The sequence below is a fragment of the Zophobas morio genome, unplaced genomic scaffold (genome assembly GCF_036711695.1).
Source record: "Zophobas morio isolate AGI-343-1 ecotype UQ-CSIRO unplaced genomic scaffold, CSIRO_AGI_Zmor_V1 ptg000009l, whole genome shotgun sequence".
Taxonomy (NCBI): domain Eukaryota; kingdom Metazoa; phylum Arthropoda; class Insecta; order Coleoptera; family Tenebrionidae; genus Zophobas; species Zophobas morio.
In genome coordinates this window covers 10259397-10277239 of record NW_026972114.1, presented here as the reverse complement: position 1 = coordinate 10277239, position 17843 = coordinate 10259397, and the positions used below count along the sequence as shown (strand labels likewise).

At 33.5% G+C, this 17843-nt stretch overlaps 1 protein-coding gene across 1 annotated transcript in view; it reads right to left on the bottom strand.

Moving 5' to 3' along the window:
* The window catches only part of LOC135125852 (probable G-protein coupled receptor Mth-like 1), a 60751-nt gene extending 52631 nt beyond the window's left edge, over nt 1–8120 (bottom strand). The window contains exons 1-2 of the mRNA XM_064051577.1: nt 7308–8120; nt 2838–3122 (exon numbers count right to left, since the gene is read on the bottom strand). Of these exons, the coding sequence (XP_063907647.1) occupies nt 2838–3122; nt 7308–7983 (961 nt within the window). The 5' untranslated portion in view covers nt 7984–8120. The remainder of the gene's footprint in view (nt 1–2837; nt 3123–7307) is intronic.
* Between the last annotated feature and the right edge of the window lie 9723 nt (nt 8121–17843).

Here is a 17843-nt window from a genome sequence, read left to right as displayed (position 1 = left end):
ATTATTTAAAAGCTAAAATTTGAAAAGACCAAAAATTGAAAACTAGAAAAACTGCAAATCGAAAAATTGAAGACATGAAAATTTTTTGATTTTGAAATTGAAAAATCGAAGGAACGGAAAATTGAAAAACCGGAAACTTACAAAATTGAAACATCGAAGAAACGAAAATTTGCAAAACCGAAAATCTAAAAATTTGAAAAACTGGAAACTAGACAACTTTAAATTAAAAAAATTAAATATCTGAGTAACTATAAAATCGAAAAATTGAAAAATTCAAGAGTTGATAAAAGGAAGCTTTGAAAAACTAAAAACAAATTCGAAAAATTGTAAAATCTAACAAAATCGTTAAATCGAGAAACCGCAAAAACGGAAAATTAAAGGATTTTTAAAAACTCAAAAATGGGTGCTATTAAAAAAATGCTCAGCTAACACAATATAGATAAACGCGATGAAAGCAGTTAATAGTTAATTAGTTAAGTAAAATTTAAATATAAAAACTGAAAAATCCAAAAACTCTAAAATCGTGAAAATTTCAGGTTTAATAAATTCGTTCTTTTTGAATTAAATTCAAAATTAGAATCTGCAGAAATGAACAAGTGAGAATTTGAAAAATTTATAAGCTAAACTAAAAATTGAAATCTCGATTAATCGAAATAAGGAAAAATTAAAATATTGAAAAATTGAGAAGTGCAAAATTAAAATAGCGAAAAATTGCAAATCAAAAATCGGGGAGACCGAACAATTACAAAATCAAAAAATAAAAATGCCATAACTTGTAAAATTGAAAAATTAGAAGATTGAAAACTAGAAAAAATTTGGAAATCGAAATATTTAAAATCGAGAAACTGCAAAATCCATAAACTGAATAAACGATCTAAAAATTGTCAAATCGAGCTAACTGTAAAATCGAAAAATAAAAATCAAATGTCGATAAATCAAAATTTTGGAAAACTTAAAATTGAAAACTCAAAAACTTGCAAATCAAAACATTGTACATTTAAAAAATTGCAAAATAAAAATCGAAAAACTGAGAAATCCTAAAACCAAAAAACTGTATATATACAGATTTTTAAAAAATCAAAATTTTATAACAATATTTTACAATTTAACTTTGACATTGCAAAAACCGAATGCAGATTTTGCAAACATTTTAGGGTAAATCGTCCGTCACCTACGATTTTGGCCAAATTTTTTTCTTAAAATTTATGTGTTTTGGGTAAAAAAAAAGTGTGGTTAATTAATTAATCAGTACTCTCTTCTGCGTTGAGGAGACAAAATCAGTCGAATTTCATTTTCTTTTAACCGTTGGTGCTTGTAACCTGAACGTGCTAATAGTCGGATTCTTTAAAAGTATAATCATAAACCTTCGAAGTTAAGCATGTACTGAGAAATTGGGAATGGCTACATGTTTCCCCCTGGTTATCTGCTTTAAATATATTTTATATTGTCCAGACTTGTGCGGAACACGCCCCCTGGTTTTTACTTTCTACAAAACAAAAATCGCAAAATAAAAAAGCGGTTTTTTTTTTACTTCAAGGCGAAATAAACTTCGACAATTTTTTAGTATACGTATTAAAAAGTGATCAAAAAATGAGCACAGTCGTTAAAAATTTGGACTGATAGGTACAAGTAAAACTACAAAAAAGTAGACATGCTTATAAGAATAATAAAACCTAAAAATATAAACAGTGAATTTTCACAAATCGCTGGATTGATTCGGTCTAACGAACAATCATGAGAAAAAGACAAAATACAATCCAAGTGGTTGATAAATATTATAATAATAGCGTTATAAATCCGCTTTTCACATTTGTTCCCAAAATGCATCCCGTGTGAAAATATTTTAACCTGTTTATGTTTTTCTCAACCGTATTTTTATACTTTTACTCCTCGATTTGTTTATGACTAGTTCCAAACATTTACATATTTTATTTGATCATGTTTTTGTCAATTTAACCATTCAAAATTGTACGAAAAAAAAGTCTAATTTATTCTGAAATTATAAACAGACTTACAGACATCGTAAAAAAAATCTATTTTTTGGAACTCTCTGACAGTGCAAAGTTTAGCTTAAAATCACCTATAGCTCTCACATTAAAATAAAAATTTATTTAAAATCCATGACAGCTTTTTTTAATACAGTTTCATTGCTTTGTTTTAACGCTTAAATCTATCAACCATATAACTAATAATAATTCAATAAAATTCATAAACTGCAGGAACGTAGACACAACTCAACATTCACCCTTTCTCGTTTTATTCCTTTCTTCCCACCTTCAACATCTAAGCATTATTTAATTACGTGCTTCACAGTCTACTGAAGATGACCACGCCAGTGAAGCGAGCATTTTTTCACCGCGTCGTTCCATAATGGCGTCCCAGCCACGCAAAAGAAGAAAAACAACGCCAGGACTTGAATGGATGATTCACGATTGCCAGATGGCTCAAACAAAAATCCTAAAGTGGCTTTTTTGCAAAACCAGAACAAAGATCTGTTCTGGGCCAGGTCGAAAATCGAAAGTTTGTTTTTTTTCCCGACGTCATTATCTCGTGATTCACCATGTACTGTTCAGTTTCAACACAATAACGGTCTTTTGCACGCTTATTCATCAACGGAATTAACTACTTGGATCTGAATGCTTAATGTTATCGCCTGGAGGCGCCGGTTTTGGCGAGGAATGCCAGAAGGAAAAAAGGCAATGGATGGTGTTGACGTCACGTTGTAAAACCATCATTTATTTTTAACATCTTCAATGGGCAAAGTGGTTGAAATTTCGATGTGGAGATTTAAATTAATCTAGACGCTTTGAAGGTGAGAATTTTAAATTTTAACTTACCAATTAGCACACAAACTGTGGGGTCCATCCTTCCCGACAGATGTGTGATGCACAGAAGAACATCACCTCCAAGAAGACACGCGACGTGGTTGGTTTGGCACCTCCAGTGCAGCACGTGGTGGCTGGCTGGTAATATAGCACCAGCCGCAAGAGTAGCCGCCAAGAAGACGGCTCCCAGAGCCAACCCAATCGGATAAATGATGAACCTAACATCTTGCGCTTGTGCTTTTTCGACAATCACACCTGTCACGTGCTCCTGACAGATCATGATCTTAGGGGATCCACCTGAAAACAAGACGTACATACAGTAAACACCCTTTCAGTGCGGCCAACCGTATGACCTTGATTTTCGCGCCATTTCGTTTCAAAGCGACATTTTCGCCTCCATCAGAGCACGACAGATGTTTATTGAGGCATGCTATCAAATTTGTTCGAATTTCGTTGATGAAGCGACCGTAATGACTAAGGTAACGGTAAAAGTACAAGACAATGGATTAAAATGGGAAATTTGGGTCAGGTTTCTTTGTCGGCGTGTGCAACAGGTGAAAAGGAAATAAAGAGGATGGAGAGGCACGAAAGCGACGATTGTAAATTATATGTGTGGAAGAATGGAATTGGGTGGTGAAGCGACCTTTGCGGAAGTTAGGTTACGATTGTGGTTTTTGAAGAAAATGCGAACGCAACCATGAGAATCAATGTCGTTTAGAATGTAAAGGTTAAAGCCTTGTTCAGGTGGTTTATTTATAAATAATAACATTCGTGTGTAAGTTGTCGAACAACTTAATGGAGTAAAAATTAATAGTAACAGGTTCAAATGAGATTCGCATGTCTGGAGACTTTCTTTTACAGTGCTTTTTAACTTTAGATTGTCGTTTCTTTAATAGACTGAAAATACTGCGGTGTCAGCTGTCGTTTCTCATTTATAACAGCCATTGATTACACAAGTTTAATATATTAATATTCAATGAAGCTACAGTTAAACCTCTTACTAATAACCCGGAATACCACCATCTTGGAGACGCAAACCGGCTTTTACAGAATTTTTCATTTCCACGCACAAGATTTGCAATTGCAATTTTAACTTAAGTTTCCTGTCATTCAACCGTTAATCAAAAACAAATGAACCATTATACGCTTACGAGTTAATCGCTAATTGAACACTCTATATGTAATTATTAAATTGCTAAGTGTTCGGAATTATCGAATACATGTCGATTGACAAAGTTAACTGCAGTTTTATATTTTCCAATTTACTATTCCTACAGTACGTACTAAAACACAGAATGAAATACTTATTCGTAAGTGGAATTTAACAACGGAACCGTGCTTAAATTTGCATAAAATGTCCCGGTCATGTGATTTACCTGCGGGGACAAAATGCCATTCACAGTTATCTAGCATCTGCAAAAATCTATCAGAAATGGCCTTTAAACTGTTAATGTGCAAAATCATTATCTAAAATCGTGTGTGAAATAGCTTGTTTTCGTCGAAACAGGAATTGACCTTAAATAACTTAATAAATCTTTTTTTACTTTTTTCTAGTTTCGAGATATTCAAGCGATCGTTGGGTCAAATTTCTATGCTGACTAATGCAACAGTGTTTTCCATACCTTCTATAATTTGATGAGTAAGTAACCCGTTTTTTGTTCCTATATTTAGATTTCCGAACTTTAAAAAATTACAAAAATTGAGCATAAATGTAAAGTAGCCCAAGAGCTATAAGGTTATATGACCATCATAAAAGTAGTTGATCGCAAATAAATACCCTCTTTGTGTGGTTCGTACTAAGCTTATCGGTTGGCAATAAATCGTCTTCTAAACATTTCTTGTTTAGATTTAGATATTTAGTGAAAGCCGCCTCTGAACGAAACGACAACAGTCGGTAGAACTGCAGTGGACACGTTATTTACGACTCTAAAACCTTTGCTATTGTAAACAACTTAACTTCGACAGAATGGGATAATTTTAAGATGGCCATATAACCTTTTGGTTTACTATAATTTTATGTTCGTTTTACGAAACTCCTTCTGCAAGTTCAGTACTTCAACATAACCAATTTGTAAAAGCACAAATAGTTTAGAACCACCATAATCTATAAATGGTCCTTCGAACCGGATCCAGATTCGTTTTATATTTAACATACATACAACAAAAACTGGCCAATTATGTTGGACTGTATTTCAGCAATGTGTTATACTTGCTTCCAAAATAAGAGAGTAAAACTACCTGCAAAATTGATTTGAGGTTTAGGGTATCATAATAGGCCCATAAGCTTAATCCACTGTACCTGGTACAAGCTGCCAATCAATAGGCCAATAGGAATTGGCCCACCTACCGCTTAGGGTTGGAAAACCCTAAAAGTCCAGTCAGTTTTCCAGGTAGTTTTACTCTCTTATTTTGGAAGCAAGTACAAGATGGGCGTACAGTGGCAAAGTGGATATTAAAACCAAATCAAAGACTAAGTATTGGATTTACCAATGACTTTTGTAACTTCAAATATCAAAAAATCTCTTATAAAAATATTTAATTGTTATTTAGATAATAATTTTACTTCACAATCATGAGTCAATTTCAAAATTTTCAGTACTGTGGATATTAATCGCTCCAATTTTAAATAAAATGAATTCAATTATTATTTGCTACTTTTGTTATGAAAGATAAACAAATATGAACTTGTAACTTGGTGTTGTAAATAGAAAATAACCTGAAAGGATACCTACAATTTCGGGATTATCTGTTGCAACAACAGCGATATAAACGAAAAAACAGCACTTTTGTATTCTCCATGCTGAAAAAAATAGCAAATATAATCTGATGCCAAAATGAATCAAATTAAGGACAAAATTCAAGGAACTTCTAAAACATAACATTCTACTTTTATAAACAACAGTAGTGGGGTAACATCTAATAGAATATGAAAATGCAGGTTTCTATTTTCATTTTTTTACACAAATAAACTTCGAACCAGATTTTCTGAAATTTTAAAAATATTAGCAATACAATAAAACGATAATTTGCCTCTAATTATTATTGTAGCATGTTACATTTGCTTTAATAATCACCCTTATTTTTACTTCCCCAGCATAAGCTAACGAAGTATTGTAATCGAGTCCATCCCGAATACTTTTATCTTTCATAACCCTTAGGATACGAAGAAATAGGTCCCCCGTTTCCGTCTGTCTTCGTTGCCCGGATTTTTATTAGACAGATAATCTCGAAACTTCTGGACCAAATGTTGTCAAATTTTATATTTATATTAAGAATATCACGTAGATGGTAAAACCCTAACCAAAATTTTGTCAATCAAGAAATCTCCAAAATTTAAAATAGTATTTTTTTATTTTATAAAATAACATACTCCTACACTTGTGGTTTATAAATCCGTGTCGCCCTAGACATCCAGACTTTAAAAAAAAAAAAAGCCAAAATTATATGACAACATTTTACAATTTAACAATGAAACTGCAAAACTGAATGCTCTAAAATCTTGCAAACACTTTAAGGTTATCGCAGTTATGGTAAATAGTTAATTAAAATTTATTGGTTTACCCCTCCCAAAGTTTTTAGGACGTAATCTCAAAATTTTTCCAAATAAATCCTCTCTGAAATGTGCAAAATATTATGCTTGTGGTTTATCAACGCACTAATAGTTTTTAGAATTACTTATACAGGATGACTCAAAAAAATAGTGAATGAGTCAATATATGTTTTAAATTTATCGTAAGCATTGTAAATTTTCAATCAAAATACATATACGTTTATCCTCCAGGAACTTGTTGATGTCATCACAAAATTTTGTTAAGGGAAAACTCATTTGAAACATACGCGCAGCAGGCTTCTTTACATTTACTTTAACATTACATTAATATCTTTATTTTAACCTATAAGGGTTCTCATAAAAAATAAATAAAATTTGCAAAATCAATTTTATAATTTTTCGAAAAAGCTGGATTTGTTTTATTGTATTTCAGGGGCGAGGGAAGTTCTCTCGAAAAAACTTCGGCCAATTTTTTTAAATTTTGTGTGATCGGGTTGAGTTAAAACAGTGGATTTGAACCGTCAAATGTTGGAGTATTTTATCTCAGAGATTGAATAACAAACTCTTTAAAAAATTTGATGAATGACAAATATTGATTTACACATTAAAGAAGATTAACTGAAACTGATTTATGCATCTCTATCAACAAATATGTAAAATGTTTTTAGAACTCTTTCTTTGTGTCAAAAAAAAAGTATAATTTATTGTGTTAATTATCCCATCCAATTTCTTTGTCAATGTCATCTCAGAAAATTATTATTGCACAAATCGTCCCTTTTATAGGAGAAAAAATGTGTACGCCTTACAGTCCCCTCCACCTATGGTGGTATAAAAAAAAAAACAATATTCTTATGATTGGTTTCACGCATGAAGTCAAAACGTCTAAATCTACAAAAACCCCACATCATCAACAGGTTTCAACAAGCACTCACCCGCATCCTCCAGCACGTGCTCCAAACAATAATTCCCAGGCGGCACCACCACCTTCGACTCCTGCAGGACCAAACTGCCATTACGCAGCATGTCCGCCTCCTTCAGCTTCCCCACAAACACCAGCTCCTGCTGGTGGCAGTTCGGGAATCCCTCAACCAACCTTTTTTCGCTCCCCACATCCACTTTATAACCCCCATTTTTCATATGGATGCAGGTCTTATTCGTGTCGGAAAAAATCGCGTTCTCTCCACAACACTTCTTCACCTGGACGAACGTGATGTTCTCCGCCTCCTGCTCTTCCTGGAGACAATACAGCACGGCGTTATAATCGATGCAGTAGTCCGGAGGATGCACGAGCTTGCTGTTGTGCACCACGAAGAGGGAGCCGTTCTGGAAGGGCACGTAACTCCCCAACGTGGACGTGGTGAGTAGCCCCGGAATCGAGCACGGCGGTTTGACGGCCTCCTGGAGGTGCCAGTTCGGAGGGACCTGGTTCAAGGGAAGGTACTTGCGGGAGGTGGGGCTGTACACCCGCAGGTTCCACTCGGGAGCGGTCACAGGGACACACTTATTTTCGTTGGTGAGGGTGTGTGAGAAGGGGCAGCACTTGGAAACGGTCACGTTTCTGGCGGCTTCGGCGACGGCCACGAGAAGGAGGAGGAAGAGTGGCGGCATGTCATTGAAGGTTGAGGATTACCGTAACTACTGCCTGCGAGACGCGCAAAACAAGACTGAAGAGCGATTTTGTTTTCCTTCCGATTTCAAGTAGTTAACAGTTGCAGTGGACCGGTCGCTCCCCACTACGAGCCACTGTCTTACCTTTGTAGTCCGGCCAATGCGATAAAGGCGAGGGATTGCGATGAGGAGGGTGGGGAACGAGGAGATGATCGTGAGATTGTGCGGCGATTGGGATTGAATTTGATTGAAGTTGGGAAAAGGGATTTAATTAAAGAGTCGCGCTTAACTCGCGTTATTGGTGTGCTGCTATCTTTTATCGTAGTGTGTTATTAATAGCTTTCATGGTCAAAATTAAATAAAATTATCAAACTTGTTGTATATTTAGAATTTGTTTAGATATGAAACACGTTTTTTCTTTTCTCTGATGAACTGATAATGACGTGACTGCGCATGACCTTATGCTTTTGTGTTAACTGGCACAATAATAATATTTTTTTGCGTTCAAGTGTTCAGAAATCTCACTTTTGCGATTATGAATGCAGAACGGGCGAACCGAGACGAAGTCGAGATTCCAAAAATGCGCTTCGCATAAAGGTTTTTCAACTTTGACTGAAATAACGGAAAACGTGTAAAATAGACTTTGCGTATAGTTAATCTAATAAGGTTCAGAATTATGGACAAAACTATAATTGGAGTAGATTTCATAAAATATGCAGGACGAGCCAGTATTATACTTTTTTGTCCAAATGATGAAATTTTGAATAAGGAATATCAAAATATAGTGTAGAACCCATTCTTGTTTATAAGTTTATCACTAAGCATGCTTATATGTATGATCAAATATATACAATGTACTCGAAATATGCACAAATTATGTAGGAAGAACTAGATATATTTTTTCTGTAAAATATGCCGTCAATATTGACAGAAAACAATCGTCCACAGAATAATATACGACAATATACTTTCCGCTTTGAAAATACTGTCATTTATAGATCTAGTTGTAAAACTTTATTCACTGTCCTTATCCATCGTCTGTAGGTATTTTAAAGTACGGATTACATAAGCTTTTAAATGAACATTAATACATATTGTGAAAATCTCTAGTCAAAACTCTGATTACAGAACTTTTTAAATGAACATTAATACATACCTATTCTGAAAATCTATAATCAAAACTTTTTACAATAATTTAAAGCCGTCATTTTTAACATCAAACACTTTTTATTACTTAGTTCTCTTAGTTCTCATTTTTCCTAAAACTTCACAGTATTTTCTTTAGATGTATGTGCCAAATTAACAGAATGTTGCAGTTACTATAACAATTGAGTTTCAAAATCTAAGATTATTTTGTGGTCTTTTTTGAAACGATTGACTGTTTAAATTGCACTGCATTGTTATTATACAACGCAGATTCTCCCCTGATAACTTTGAAACCACTGGAAAACGTGTATACAGTCAGACAGATACTTTTAAAATTATCTAGATACAGATTAAAATTAATATTTCACATATGTTGCCGCCTAAATTATTTTTTCTTGGAATAAGAATTTGATTTTCGCTGCTAAACACCCGCTCTAAAGGTACAGAAGAAAGGATTGTTGTGTTATGTTGAAAAAATAAATATTTTACAGCAGTATTCATCACATTTACTTACAAAATTAATTTGTGCTATTTGAAAAAATTGGTCGAAAGAGTTTAAAGAGTACTTCCGTCACTGTCGGAAACATGACGACTGCATGCCTATTATGTTTTTTTTCTCATTACATTTTTGTGGCGGGGCAATTTAAAAAAAAATACGATGACGTCATCAACATTTTTTGCAAGGACACGTGTATCAGTTTGGATACATGTAGTGTAATACTAAAAATAAAAGTACTGTATTCTCAAATTTTCGGGAAAATGAATTGGGTCGTCTTGAATATTGATTTATACTCAATAAAATAACGAAAGAGTTTACTCAAGTATGCCGTGTGTATTAGCAGAGGCGACTCAAAATCATTTATGTATATAAGCATTCTTAATTTAAGACATGAGATTGTACACGTGAAGCCGGGTCCACACTTGCTATATAACTCTGCTATGAAACTTTGTTTAAAACATAGTCGCGTCCACACCCGTTCAGTGAAGAGATGGATGCAGAAAACCAACTCCTTGCAGCAGCGGCGTGCGTAATTTTGTTTACCAAGAGTAAGAAAAAACCGAAGAAAAGACGGTTTTGGGTTAGACCCACACTGCGGTCAACAAGTCAGTATAATGGGACACATTTATTGGAAGATTTGAAACGAGACGATGTCGGTTCTATTGATTACGGAATGACGTACAGGGGAAGCTTCAAAAACTTCTGTAGATTATCCAGAGTGGATTTCGACCACTTGCTAAGATTAATTGGCCCCAAAATTTGCAAGACTGACACGACATTGAGAGATGCAATACCCATTAATGAACGTCTGGCAGTATCTTTACGCTTTTTAGCAACTGGAGATTCTTACCAAAGCTTGATGTATTTATTCAAAATATACAATGAAAACCCTTTTATTATTATGAACCTCTCTGGAAGAAACTCTGCACGCCAGTGACCGGTTGTTGACATAAAATATAACAAGTCTGGACGCGTTTGAAATAGCAGTGCGATATAACTTTCTTTGATCTTTTCGGGATTTACCGACTCCAGATGGATAACATCTAGCAAGTTATATAGCAAGAAAATTTGCTACAATTCGCCTAAATTTTAGTAACATGTTATATAACTTTGCTATATAGCTGTGTTATATAGCAAGTGTGGACCCGGCTTTAGAATCAAACAGAGAAACTGCAAACAATACCGATGGTCGCCCAGACTCTTTTATTGCTTCGACACAATTAGAAAGCGAGAAACGAGTAAGGCAAGGATGCACTGACCGCACTTCAGACGGGTAGATAGGATGAATAAATTTCGACCGCCCAGCTTTATTTACAAACAACGACGTCATAGCAAAACGCATCTGAGTGTGATGTTCGACGTCTCGCATGCTGTTGAATGCGCCAAGGTCATCAAAGAAGGTTATGAGTGCAACAAATTTATTTACGGCACATTATCAACGGGAATACATTACATCGGAAGAATGTCACTTAGACATTTGTTTCATTTGAATGAGTTTATCGCCCCAAAAGAAATGACTAAAATTATTCATAAGCCTCCATTGAACAAAATATTCCGAATGTTATTAGTATAATTCTTACCTTATCATTATTTTGTTGTTATAAAGGCGAGCGTATTCTCACATTTTCCAGAAAATGGGGTGGCTCGTTCTTAATTTGATCAATAATAAATTGACTGATTCATTAATTTTTTGAGTCACCTGTTTAAGCAAATTTAAAAAATATGAATGCAATGACTAAAAATCTGTTCATATTTTGCAGACTTGCGAAAGAATTTATTTGGCAAAATTTTGAGATGCCGTAATCAATTTTTTGGGGTTGATAAACAGATACATTTTCATTAAAAAGTTACCATGCTTACGATAACTTCAAAACGTCAGGATTTCAAAGAATTCAGTTTTGCAATTCTTGATTTAATCAATAAAATAACTTGACTCAGTCATTAATTTTTTTCACACACCCCGTATAAGCAAATCTAAAAAATATTTATGGAGTGATAAATCACATTTATAGACTCATCATACTTTGCACAATGCACATTTAAGATAGCATTTTTTCGGAAAAATTTTGGGGGGGGCGTGATCAATTTTTTACGGGAGGATGAGCAAATATATTTTGACTAAAAATTTACCATGCCTATGACAACTGTAAAATATCTCCAAAATTTCAAAGTATTCGGTTTTGTAGTTCCTTATTAAATAAATAAAATATATTCACGCATTCATTAATTTTTTTGAGTCACCCTGTATATGCAAACCCAAAAAATCTTAATGGAATGATAAATTACAAGTACAGACTCATAATATTTTTTACATTTTAGGTAGGATTTATATGGCAAACTTCTCAGGTGACGTCATCAATTTTTTGGAGGGGACAAGTATAAATATAAATATATTTTGAATAAAAACTTATCATGCTTATCATAACTGCATATTTCAAAACATTCGGTTTTGCAGATTTTAAATTAAATGTCAAAATGTTGTTTCCTAATTTTGATTTTTTTTTTCAAAAATCGGGACAAACAAACAGCGGGTGACCCGGGTGGCCTCGGTATGCAGGTAAAATGCGTTGCTCCTACAAGAGTTTATTGTAAAATTCAGTGAATAGAGAATTAGGGTTTATGGCACTTAAAATACCATCTTTAGTGGACCTCAGATTTATTACCCTTCAGGATTGTACTTAAAGATGGATAGTACTGAAGGTTACATTACAGAAAATTTTGGTATTTAAAATGTGAGAGTTTCAGTAAATAGATGATTCCAGTGTATTTCAGAACTCCGTTCGCCTAAGCCAAAACATTGACAGATTCCAGGGTTTCTCGACCGTCGGTCAATTGAGAGATGGTAATTCTCAAAAGTCACTGCCACGATGGAGCAAACGTTTTGTTTCATTAATTGTAAATAATAAAGAAATAAGTTACCTTTAAGAGGAGTCCCCAGCAAAAGTAACCGTAAAATCCGTTTGACAAGCTATCAGTAGTGTCGTATACTCATTAGGATAATTTACAATGTTGCCTACTGCCGATCCCAGCTTTCGGATTCTGGCCAAGTAAATTTTATTTTATCTAGTCTGTGCTCCGAAGTTTCTGGCAGCCGAATATGTGATTGTACAATGAATAAATAATAACAATAAATAATTAATTCTAATTTTCTGCGTTGTTAAACGTAAAAATAAACACAAATAGATAGATAACACATATTTGAAAACATTTAATACATAATTACAAAATTCATGTTCGGTAATGGTCACTAAATTTGTTAGGGTTGAAGGCAATTAAAATTCAAATGGAAGACACACTCATAAATTGTTAAATTTTAAATTAGTCTTTCCAAAATACACCGGAGGCAAACGTTCCTATTAAAACCAAACATTTTTACTTACCGAGTGTAAGCTAGGGAAATATTGTAAGCGAGCTCCTCGGACGACTGGCTACTTTCATATTTTCTCGATGTGTCATGACATCTAGAGTACCTAAGTCCCACGTTTCAGTCCCATCTGTATCGATTGTATTATGAATATTATGTAGATGGATAATAATCCCCATCAACAATGTGACAACGTCACATCAAAATTGTACATAGTAAATGGGTTTTAAATTGTACAAAATAACATAGCCCTACACGTGTAGTTTATTAATCCGCGTTGAGTTTTTACTCGAGACATCTAGATTTTTGCAAACAAAAATTACTGTAATTTTTTATGTCACCTTTTGTAGTTCTTCCATATTAACATCTCTGAAATATTCCTTTCCATCCAGTTGTTTTCTTTATCTAAGATGTCAACTGCTTCAAAGTCGAACAAGTGTCCCGTTTTAATTATGCGCGCTGCCAAGACGGTCTTGTCTATACTCGTAATTTATCATTGCATTCATATTTTTTAGAATTTCTTGTATAACGTGACTTAAAAAAATTATTGAATTAGTCAATTTATTTTATTCATCAAATCAGAGGCGGATCACTCATTTTCCAGAAAATTTGGAAATACAGTACTGCTAGTTTTGACTATACTGCCCTTGTCCAAATTGATACTTTTTTCTTGAAAGCTTGCGTCGAAAAAAAAGCGTGATAGAGACAAACTTCACCAACAATACACATATTATACGCTGGAACTAATTCATTCTTGTAAAAGTAGTTTCAGGATTTGCAATGTTTTCTTAATCACATGTAACAAATACTTATTTAAAAATGACTGAAAAATCTTCCCGCATAAACTGTCACCATTTGTTGGATGATCGTTGTTTTATTCTCTTTCATGTGTGAAAATGTTCGTTCCAGTTTACTAATTATAAGCATCAAGGGACCGAAAAATGTAACAAATTAGTGTTTGTAATGGCATTCAAAACACGACTCTTATTTTGTGAACATCATTAATGTGTTTTGAATTTAAATCTACTTAATATATATTTTCGACGCGAATGTCATTTTATGGCTATATTATTTACATATCAAAGTGACAGTTAATCTTGAGCTAAAACACATTTACAGATCAGGACTTGCAATTAAAATTTGTAAATTTATTTTTTTATCGCACACTTCTTTAATCTTTATTGGGTGGAATCTAAATTTCAACGATCGTTATTCAGATGATGTAGACTGTATGGGTTCTAGAAATTATTTTATCTTTTGTTTATTTTACATGGATCTTCTTGGCACGTATATTGTTTCAACTTCTACGCTAATTATAAAAATTAAGATTTCCAGTATGACAGAAAACATGGAAAATGTCGATCAGTGCCTCTATTTCTAAACATCGTTATTAGATGTTCTCAAAATATCAATGCTGTTGGATGAATTTTATCGTCGCCTTTTTTCGTAAGGTTAGTCCGTTATAATTTGATACGAGTATGTTTGCGTGGAATTACCGCTTCATATAAATTGTTGTAATAAATAAGTATGCGTTAACAAAGCCAGTAACTATGGGAGAAAATCCTGCAAATGAGGCTTGCGAATTTGTTCTCTAATTACGCACAATTAGTAACAAGAAATCATAATTTGTTCCAATGAATCTCATAATGTACAAGAAATATGTTTTAGTGTGTGATTATTCAAATACCGGGAATTAATTCCATCCACGCTAATTAAAATTCTAATAATGAAATTAAGTTGCTCTGTTTGATAGTTTCCGATAAAGTGCCGTTTGAATAAAATTTAACACTTCAGCGCAAGTTATAATTTAAAACTGTTCATAAATTGTTTTATGTTTTGGTTTTCATTCCGTTGTGGCAGCACTCAAACCAGTTTTTGCAGAGTAAACAATCACGTGATTGCGGATACACTCACCGCAAGGCTTCATCGACGCAGTAGAACTAGCATACCTATAAAATACTTTCACATAATAGTAACGTTCTTGGCACACCGGCTTTGTCCACTCTATTGTCGACCATCCCATACGTATTCTCTTGAAAAAACAAACACTTTTAACTCGAATTAATATTGTGTTGAAACCGTAACATTGTAACAGTTTTTAAATATCCAACTCGACACCACAAATTCCACAAAACATAATTTTTTATTTTGTCGTTCTTCGTAACTCAGCGGTTGCAAAAATGTTTTCATGTTTTATTATTCGGGTGGCAAACTTGTGAATACGGGCCTGTACGCCGACAATGTTTTAAAGAATTTGTCATTGAAACGTTTCGGTGTTATTAAAACATAATCAACCGCGGCTCACTTTCAGTGCTAAATATCTATCTATGTAACAACAATAACGAATACATTAAGAGGCAAAGTTCAATAACGTGATTAATATTAATAACAAGACCGCGATAGACCACAAGCCGTTGTATACAGGGTGACTCACGTATAGTCGCCCACTGCTTATCTCCTTCATTTAACGGATAACTGTCACCATTTTTGAGAAAACAGAATAATTGCATGTTCTCGCTGCATAATTATTAATGAGAAGTGCCACTTGTGGAACAGCTTTTAAACTCGACTGACACAAAAATCTCATATAAAAACTCCAAGAACAGGATGGAAGATATGTAAACACTTGGAATCAGTTACACAAAGCATACAAAAACTATTTAAAAAAACAAAAATGTATAACATCTTTTTATGTATAGAATTTTGCAGTCCATATTTTTAATGCTGGGTTTTGTGCATAACTGCAATTAAAAAAGTGGATTATTGAATTGAGGGAAACCATGGGCTTAGGAACTTCACGAAGATCTGAAAAAATTTAAATTCAAAGGGTGTTTTTAAAATAATCAGTTCGATGAAACAAAATAACAGTTTTTTCGTTTACTCTTTAAGGAACAATTGGAAATCTTTTTTATTTAATATCCGAGAGAACTCTAAATTCTTTTTAGAAATAAGTCACACTTAAATTGTGGTAACGTTTTTATTTAGCAAAATACGTACGTTAATTGAAACATCGTGAGTGATTTTTGCTAAAAGAATAATACTCCTAAAAATTAACTAGGGTATATCCTGCATAATTTGGACGCAGTGTATTTATACAGTAGCGAAATGTGTGTTTTAGATCTGTGCATGAAAATCTTATTGCTAAATATTATTGATACAGGATTAAATTTAGCAAGAAGCGACGCATTTAATTTCAAAGATCGGTTCTATTTTCTTGACAATGGTTTTTGTATGTATGTATCACTTGGATTAAAATTATATACTATAAAAAATATTTATACTTTTTTAATAAAGAATAAGGTTAAGAGACTGTAATTGATCGAATTGACCCGTTCGGGTGGAAACGTTTAAAAAATAACAAGAAAAACCAGAAAACTTTATGTTTATGAGTAATTGCGCCAAAGGTATATCACAACTGTATAAAACCGATTCGTACGTCAAACATTTTGTGCTGAATGCGTGTAGCAGCTTTCAAAATTGGGTGAAATATTATAAATCAAGCATTTTTATATCAAAAACGTACATCTGTTTATAAGATAGTGGAACTTGCGGATTCTGTGTAAATAAATATTGTACACTTTTCTTGGTTTTTTTGGAAATCAATATTTTTCTTGGCTCGGTGTTTAGATTCACTCCTGAATATTAGATTATAACCAGCAGGGGGCGGTGCATTTAGGTTCTAAGATTATAAACGCTGAAGTCTAATTCTCGTTCTCAGGTAAAAGATTTTAATCGGCGCAGTTGGAGTACATCTGGCACCACCAGCGGCTGATATTTATAATAAAAATAAATAAGGTAATCGAAACAAATATTTGTGTTAGACTTGAGGGATCGATCTACCTAAACAAAAAAAATATTATTCTACTTTAAAAATAAATGCGAAGAAATTTTGAATTTTAAAGTAAATTGCACTGGAGCATGCTACAAAAACAAATATTTTCGTTCACTTTTTTTATAACATATTAACAAATTAACTTAAAAAAAAGTTCACACGTTTTTTAAGTTAAATGCGACTATATAAACATTCCCGCTCCGAGACAGCATCGTATTTGTTTTTTAGGGCCAGCTATAGCTGCTTTTTTGTGAACGAAACTGGATTCAATTGGGGAAGTGGTACTCCACCACTGAAATGATAAAAATCTGGGGGGTCTACACATATGCAAGTTTAGCTAGAGTATATTAAAAAAACATGATATTTGGACTTATGCAGTGAAGAGTCTAAATAATGTTGATTTATTTTTTTGATCAGTAAAGGCAGATGAATACATTGAACGCTATTTTAGAAAGTCATCAACAACCTTACTATATAACAGCATACGGTAGTTGCAAGTCAATACTGTTAATGACCTGTACCTACGCAGAAAATTCTATGAGCGTGAAACACAATATTATTATAAAAGTTCCTGTTAAAGACGAATCGAGGGTACATGACAATAACACACGAATGTTAAAGTGCTTATCTGAAATTATTTTAAATAATTATGCAGAATTGTTATCGGTATTTAATAATTTAATATTAAACTAATAATTGGTTCCTTTGTGTTACAATACAAAGTATGACTTGTCTATAAATTGACAAATGTTTGGTTACCCGCTCAAAGCCGCTGAAGTTCAGACATCGAAAAACCCAAACCCCCAACCAGACTCATCCAGATTTCTGGCATCACCGTCCATCGCCGGCCAACATTTCCGACCCATCTCCGTCACTATCCATTTATTTTCCTCCTCATTTCGACACCAACAATAAACAGACAATTCCAACATTCAATTAATTCGCATGTCATTTATTTATAAAACCCATCCATCATACATGCGGTCCCATAAACACTACCAAAACCGACCTAATAACCC